The following is a 7,828-nucleotide window of genomic DNA, read 5'->3' on the forward strand; positions in this document are numbered from 1 at the left end:
AAACATTGACTAACTGGATCGAGTGTGAACTAGCGATAATAGAGGTATTCTATAGTTAGCCATGTCAAACTTATTAAAATTTAAAAAAAAGACATGCAGTGAGTCAGTAATTATAGCTGTTCCAGTTGTTAATATAATTTTTTTTATACAAAACGGATTCTATTCAAATGACAATGATTAAAGGAGCTTACGCATGGATTCTAGACAAAGTTCTGTGTTCCATTGGCATTGATTCAATGAGACCTGGAATACATTTTGCATGATATATTCAGTTGCAGCTTGAATTTTTATTTAATGGGTATATAGTGATAATTGTAGCCAATGTCATTTAGTATCCAGTCATGATCGAGTCACACTGCAATAATATATTATTATACATCTGAATAATCTGATCATAAGTGGACCAATTGATATATAACAAGAGTAGATAATAACACATAATGTGGTATTATCTACTCTTGATATATAATAATATTATTGCAGTATGACTCATTAAGTATGAGTGAATACCCTGAAACCCGATATCTTGCATTTTTATAAACCAACATTTTTTGCTAATGTCAAGACTCATGCAAAAGAAGATAACTAGTCACGATGACCGTCCTGATTCATGCAAAGTATTAAGTTTACAGGTTGAAATAAGGTGTGGAGAGGGAGGCGGAGGAGCCATTAAAATATTAAGTCATCCACTAGCTATTTTGCGCAGTTCGCTGTTTTTGGCCCCCCTTGTTAAAAAATCCTGGCTACGCCACTGTTTTTGTGTGTTTTCTGACCATATTATTATTATGATTGAAAATAGGAGATTTGGGGATAATTTTTGGGACAACCAGAAATTGTTGCGGACAACCTGATTTGATGCCTGGGTTGCATGTCCGCAGGACAACCACATTTTTTTTCTTATTTCGAGCACTGTGATTTACTAAAGTTGAATGAAGCGGGGTTTTTGAAAAACAATCTTTTAAGAAGTGAATTACTGAATATAACGATTGAAGTGAATGTATACACATATCAGTAGCAAGGTAAAGCCATGTAGAGTAAGTAAGTAAAAACTTTATTTAACGACGGTAATAATGTAGAAGGGTAGGTTTTTTTTCGCGGCAATAGCGGCGTACGGGCCGCATTAGCAGCGCATGCATTTTGCATGCAATCTCACGAAATTTTCAATGCACCCCGTTCTGTCCCAATAGGCAATAACCCTCACCAAAATATAAAAAAGGTTACCTATATCATATACCTGGTATGGGACAGAATTATTCGGTCTAATTAGATAGTAGCAGGGGCGGATCCAGGATTTTTGAAAAGGATCGAGGTGTTCAGGAAAAAATAAAGGGCACTTTTTCCTGCTTACTTTTTCTGGTGTTTTAAAAAGCTGCCGAAGGCCACTTAGGGGGGGTTTGGGGGACCTCACCCAAGATTTTTTTTTTTAATTGGTGCATTCTGAGAGCATCTGAGCAGTAATTTTGATGTCTAGAATGCAAAAATTTCAGTATCAGATCCGGTCCCCCGGACGCCTGCGGACCCCTCTGCCCATCTCTGTTTTTATAACGAATTTACATATATATATAAATCTTTATCAGAAAAACTAGCCCAGGATAGAGAACATGGGTCCCAATAAAACCAATGTGCCTAACCCTAACCCTAACCCTAATTCTAACCGCTAACCCTAACCCTAATCTAACCTTAACCCTAACCCTAACCATAACCTAACCTATTATATTGATATAATTATTAATTTATATCGATGTAAATGACATTGGTTTATTGGGACGCATGTTTCTATCTTGAACCAAAACGAGCACTAAACAAGATTTTTGGAGACAATATAAAATGTGTGTGTGTGTGTGTGCGCGCGGCACGCGCGCGCAGCGTGCGTGCGTCGGTGTGTATGCTTTTTTCCCTTTTTTTGTGGTAAAATGTGCCGCGGAGCGACAGCGTCATCTAACGTCTCTGCGGTGAGCTCTGGGTGGATGGGTGGGGATTCTAGTAAACCGCGTTAGTCCAAATGTGTTCACATACCAGCGCCGGAGACAGTGAATGCGAAGGGATGGTATCAGGATACCTTTCCAAATGCAATGTTGTTGCGGATCGTTATGAAAGTTGGCTCACGAATGGCGCTGTACGTTTAAGTGTCTCTCAATTATAAGATGGAATAAGCTCCCATCGTATGTAGTAGCAACAACTATTTGGCAGACAGAATGAGTTATAGCACTCTCCTTACCTTACGCAAGCCGTACAGGCCTGCAATAGAGAGTTGCCAACTGTGTAACTAATACCGCAGGCAAAAACTACACAGCAGTCAACCACATGCACTGGCAGTGGCCACTGGCAGTGGCAATACGTTACATGTAATAATACTGACGTACAGAATGCCATAGAATTTGGGATTTAAGAGACATAAACCTCTCTCAACCAAGATTTTAGCTTTTGCAAATTTCACTGTGACATTGGTAGCCTCGACAGTCCAGGCATGTATTAGATCCTACTACACACTCGCAGTTTCAAATCTTTCTCAACAGACATAAACACAATCCATGTTTAAACCCTCCTCTTGAGGGTGCAAAAGGTTATCCGACACTTACTCATTGCATTCAGCAGAAGGGAACATTTCATGGTCTTTCAATAAAGCCATAAAATCTAGCTCACGCTGAAAAACAAAAAAGTTTTCAATCGCTCCTCAGACCGAATTGTCCTCAGAAATAATGTCTAAAAATCTGCCTGTGCCCATTGACCTTTTGACCTGTGACGCTCGCAATTTCGGCTACAGTCGACTTGGCTTTTCCTACCATGAATGCTATCACTGACTTATCACCGAGCCTCCAGGTCGAGCCGTTTAGATTTGGCCACAATTCTGGCATTCCTCCCTATACCTTAAGTTAATGGAGTGAAGTGTTCCCCCTTCTTTACACCTTCTTGACCTTTGACCTTTGACCCCCATCTTCGACAGTCCAACTCGATTTTGACGATCCCCCGATGTGCGAATATCGTGACCGTGACGTGAGCGGTTAAGATTTGTGCCCAACTGTTGACAGACGGACGGACGCACGACCGGTACGGGTACGGACGGACGGAAGATCCGTGCAGTTCGACAAGCTGCATTGACTTAGCTCTAGTATATAAGCGCGGATCGCTGCCGCGCCGATCCAGCGGCTATAGTACTAGAGGTAACATTGACATATGTTCAGATGAGCTAAAAAGGGGGGGTCTCGGACCCCTCGACCTCCCCTCTGGATCCGGTGTCACGTGTCTGAGTTACCCCAGTCTGAAATTACCCTAGCCACTCGGCGCAATTGCGTGACGCATGCGAATTCGCGTGGATAATGAGACTTGCCGCGGCTACAGTCCTGAGATTGTCTGGCAGTAGGCAGGTAAATTCACGACTGGGGTCACGCGGTCTGAGATTACCCCAGTCTGAATCTACGCGCCCTGCAAATTATATCTCTGTTGCCCATAGGCTGGGGTAAATCAACTGGGTTAATTCAGACGTTGTCCACGGTCTGGAGATTACCCAGTCCTGAAATTACCGCCCTGCAGCAATTATATCCTGGTGTGCCCATAGGGGGCTAAATCAGACTGGGTAATCTCCAGACGCGGTGTTCAACGGTCTGAGATACCCCCGCTAGTCTGAATTACCCCTGCATTATATCGCGTTGTGCCCATAGGTGGTAAATTCAGACTGGGGGTAATCTCAGACCGTGTCACCGGTCTGAGATTACCCCAGTCTGAAATTACCCTGCAAATTATATCCTGTGTGACCATAGGGTTGGGTAAATTCAGACTGGGTAATCTTCAGACCGGTCTGGAATGTTCGCAGCACATTATATCTAACCCGGCTGCCCATAAGGTAGGTTCAGTGGAGGAGGTAGGAGTGAGGGGAGAAGCAAGGATGGAGGAGGAGGAGCGAGAGGAGGAGGATGAGAAGGTGAGACGGAGGAGGAGCGCGGAGAGTGGAGAAGGTGATGAGAGAGAGAGGAAGGGAGAAGCGTGAGAGAGAAGAGGAGGGAGAAAGAAGGGGTGAGTAGGGGGGACATGAGTGGAGAACGGTGTATGGCAGGACGGGAGGAAAGAGGAGGAGGAGGGGATGATGAGGGCGGAGATGGAGGAGAGGGTGGAGGAGGAAGGGAGAGGGGTGATGGAGGAAAAGAGAGGAGGAGGAGGAGAGAGGAGGAGGAGGAGCGAGCGAGAGGGATGGTGATGGAGTAGTGGGGAGGAGGAGGGGACAAAACGGTTTGGGTAGGGGAGAGAGGAGGGGGAGGAAGAGGGTGAGGTCAGGGGAAGAAGAGGAGGGGAGAGAAATGAGGAGTTAGGGGGGACGGAATAGGAGCGCGAGAAGGTGATGGAGATCGAGATGATGGTGATTGGTAGGAGAGTAGGGGGCAAAGAGAGGAGGGAAAGAAGGTGATGGAGTCGGGGGACGATGAGGGAGAAGGTGAGATGGANAGGTACAGTACGTGTACTACGTCATAGGTAAACCGTAATGTATCTTTACTGTGACTACTCCCGCAGCGCTCTAAAAACACCGCGGCGAATCTCACAACAGCATAACCTAACACCTCCATGGCCACTTGTCAGGTAACTCATGTTTTAATCGGTGTAAACGCGGTAAAAGACTGTGCGCTGTCAGGGCTAAATGTACGACGAACGTAAAATGGCAACAAAGCCAAACTAAAAATGGCAGCTTCCTACAAGTCACGCTGCAACAAGCCGGTGTAACATACGGTCGTAGTCACGACTCCTACCGCCATCTATCGGTGAGACAGAACACTCCCCGTCTGGGATTATCAATACCACTATCTATTTCCCGAAGACTTTGAACAAAATAGCAAACACAAAGTTCACGTATGATCAGTTTATCACTGGTTGTCTTTCATCAGGAGAATCAATTCGCTGATTGGTCTCCGAAAGGTCTTTACAACACGATTCCTAACAATGTTCACATCTACCTTGCGAACCTTGTCGTCATCACTTGGCCAAACCTGGACAACGCGTCCCACTGGCCACTCGTTCCGACTTAGATTTGTGTCCTTCACAAGGACCAAGTCACCCAACGCGACGTTGTCTTTCTTATCCTGCCATCTCCTTCTAGGTTGTAGAGTTGGCAGAAACTCCTTACGCCATCTTGACCAAAATACGTCGGCGAGATACTGCACGCGACGCCATTGGCGTCCATGTAGATCATTCTTGGAGAACGTGCCAGGTGGAGGTACCACTGGAACACCAACTTTCTGAGTGAGGAGTACAGCTGGGGTCAAGATCTCTGGAACCGCGGGATCGGTAGACACAGGAACTAAGGGTCGAGCGTTGACTATGGCCGTAACCTCCGCCATGAGAGTTGTTAACACATCGTGCGTCAGCTGAGCAGGACCCAAGTCTTTAAACATCGCGTCGAGAACCCTGCGCGCAACACCGATCATCCGCTCCCAGACGCCACCCATGTGGGATGAATGGGGTGGATGGAAGTCCCAGGTGCATCCTTCGTTGATAAGGAAGTTTTTAACACATGCGCCGTCTTCCTCTCTCATAAGCTGAGATAATTCATTGCAAGCGCCAACGAAGTTCGTTCCGTTGTCTGACTTGAGTCGTTTTGCTGGACCCCGAATGGCGAAGAAACGCCGAAGAGCGTTGATCATGGCAGATGCGCTCATCTCTTCGATGACCTCGATATGTATGGCCCTCACGGCCATACACGTGAAAAGAACAGCCCACCTTTTGCTGTTGACCTGTCCACCTCTAGTGCGACGTGCAATCACAGTCCACGGACCAAACACATCCAACCCAACGTATGTGAATGGAGGGTCGGCCGTAAGTCGTTCTGTAGGCAGGTCCGCCATCTGCTGGGTTTCCTGCTTGCGACGCAATTTACGACATTTCACACAGCTGCTGATGATTCTGTTTATGAGTCGCTTTTCACCAAGTACCCAGAAGCCGGCTGATCTCAGTGCACCATGAGTGAAAAGACGACCTTGGTGTCGAATCTTTTCATGATAGTTCCTGATGAGAAGTGTGGCTACATGGGATTTCCCAGGAACAATCACGGGATTGCGTTCTTCAGCAGGCAAGTCCGAACGCTCGAGGCGCCCCCCAACTCTGAATAGGCCTTCTACATCTATGTATGGATTCAAGGCACGTACAGAGCTGTTGCGCGGAGGTGGCAGATCTTCCTTCAAGAGTGCGATTTCCTGCCCAAATGTCTCTCGTTGTATGCTTTTTATGATCACGGTCATCGCTTGGTCGAGCTCGTCCACCGATGGAGCCGAGTTACATCTATGCCAGCCATGACAAGCTCCGTTTTTGTTGTCAGATTTACGCACTCGAACGATGTGTATGAGGATTCCTACCGCCCGGACAAGTCTATCCCAACGTGAGAATCTTGCGTAACGCCCGGTGGTTAACGATTCTTCTGTCTTCAACACCGAACGGTAGACCGACACTTGCGGCCTCACCTCTGGGTCGTTCGTCGTCGTCTGCTCGACAACTGCAATCCTTGTTATCGTTGCGACGAAATGGTAGACTATCATCTTTCAGGAACTCGGACCTGTAGCCAGGTTGTGCCATCAAGGTCTGCGCCGAAACTGGCGCGTGGCATGGTCTGCCGGTTCAAGTCTGTACGGACATAGCGCCACTGATCTGGCATAGTAGAGATTCGGATTCTCTCGACCCGGTTGCTCACGTAGACGTAAAACCTTTTGGTCTCATTCCTGATATAACCCAATACCACCTTGCTATCGGAATAAAAGCTCACCGAGTTCAGTTCTATATCGATTTCGTCTCTGATGATTTCAAAGATTTCTACTGCCAGCACTGCAGCACAAAGCTCTAGACGCGGTATCGTAGTAGCATGAATTGGTGCAAGCTTCGACTTCCCCATGACGAAACTAACATCTTGACACTGTCCATCACCGTTTGATAGCCTCAAGTAGGCTGCTGCTGCGATTGCCACGTCTGATGCATCAGCAAAGACGTGGAGTTCTTTGTGCACAGCGGCGCACAGTGACATCTTGGAGTAAGGTCGGGAAACGCAAAGACCTGACAAACTCTGTAACGAGTCCCTCCACCGATTCCATTCGATCTGTTTCTCCAGTGATAGGGGTTGTCCATTCAATAGCTGTTTCCTGACGACAACGTATTTCTCAGAAAGTGTTTCCCCCCAATGATCACAGGGGCTGCGAATCCGAGAGGATCATACAAGCCGTTTTATGACAGACAAACAGCCACGTCTGGTGAACGGTTTGGCTTCTGTTGACACCTTGAAAGTGAATGCATCGTTTTGTATGTCCCAGCAAACACCTAGACTTCTCTGAACTGGTAGTGTGTCACAACTCAAGTCAAGATTTTGTATATCGCTCGCGCGGTCATCTGCAGGAAATGCTTCCATAAGGTCGGGGAACGCAAAGACCTGACAAACTCTGTAACGAGTCCCTCCACCGCTTCCATTCGATCTGTTTCTCCAGTGATAGGGGTTCGTCCCATTCAATAGGCTGGTTTCCTGACGACAACGTATTTCTCAGAAAGTGTTTCCCCCCAATGATCACAGGGGCTGCGAATCCGAGAGGATCATACAAGCCGTTTATGACAGACAACAGCCCACGTCTGGTGAACGGTTTGGCTTCTGTTGACCCCTTGAAAGTGAATGCATCGTTTTGTATGTCCCAGCAAACACCTAGACTTCTCTGAACTGGTAGTGTGTCACAACTCAAGTCAAGATTTTGTATATCGCTCGCGCGGTCATCTGCAGGAAATGCTTCCATTACTGTAGCGCTGTTGGACACGATCTTGTGCAGCCGCAAGTTGGCCTCTGCCAACATTGACTGTGTTCTTTGCAACAAGTCTA

The 7,828-nt window shown here is 46.8% G+C and overlaps 3 protein-coding genes across 3 annotated transcripts in view; all 3 read right to left on the reverse strand.

Annotated features, from left to right (window-relative positions):
• Nucleotides 1-604, reverse strand: part of LOC106812929 (dihydropyrimidine dehydrogenase [NADP(+)]-like) — a 104,252-nt gene extending 103,648 nt beyond the window's left edge. The window contains exon 1 of the mRNA XM_014816939.1: nt 600-604. The gene's annotated coding sequence lies outside the window, so the exon portion shown is untranslated. The remainder of the gene's footprint in view (nt 1-599) is intronic.
• Nucleotides 605-4,850: 4,246 nt separating this feature from the next.
• On the reverse strand, nt 4,851-6,515 carry LOC106812931. Its single transcript, XM_014816940.1, has one exon. The coding sequence runs from the start codon at nt 6,513-6,515 to the stop codon at nt 4,851-4,853; it is 1,665 nt and encodes a 554-aa protein (XP_014672426.1).
• On the reverse strand, nt 6,512-6,994 carry LOC106812932. Its single transcript, XM_014816941.1, has one exon. It carries the CDS (start codon nt 6,992-6,994, stop codon nt 6,512-6,514), a length of 483 nt encoding a protein of 160 aa, XP_014672427.1.
• Between the last annotated feature and the right edge of the window lie 834 nt (nt 6,995-7,828).

The sequence above is a fragment of the Priapulus caudatus genome, unplaced genomic scaffold (genome assembly GCF_000485595.1).
Source record: "Priapulus caudatus unplaced genomic scaffold, Priapulus_caudatus-5.0.1 Scaffold702, whole genome shotgun sequence".
Lineage (NCBI taxonomy): Eukaryota > Metazoa > Priapulida > Priapulimorpha > Priapulimorphida > Priapulidae > Priapulus > Priapulus caudatus.

What these genes read in the sequence shown, in the direction of transcription:
- LOC106812931 (XM_014816940.1), bottom strand. Translation starts at nt 6,515, where the DNA reads ATGATAGTCTACCATTTCGTCGCAACGATAACAAGGATTGCAGTTGTC.
- LOC106812932 (XM_014816941.1), bottom strand. Translation starts at nt 6,994, where the DNA reads ATGTCACTGTGCGCCGCTGTGCACAAAGAACTCCACGTCTTTGCTGAT.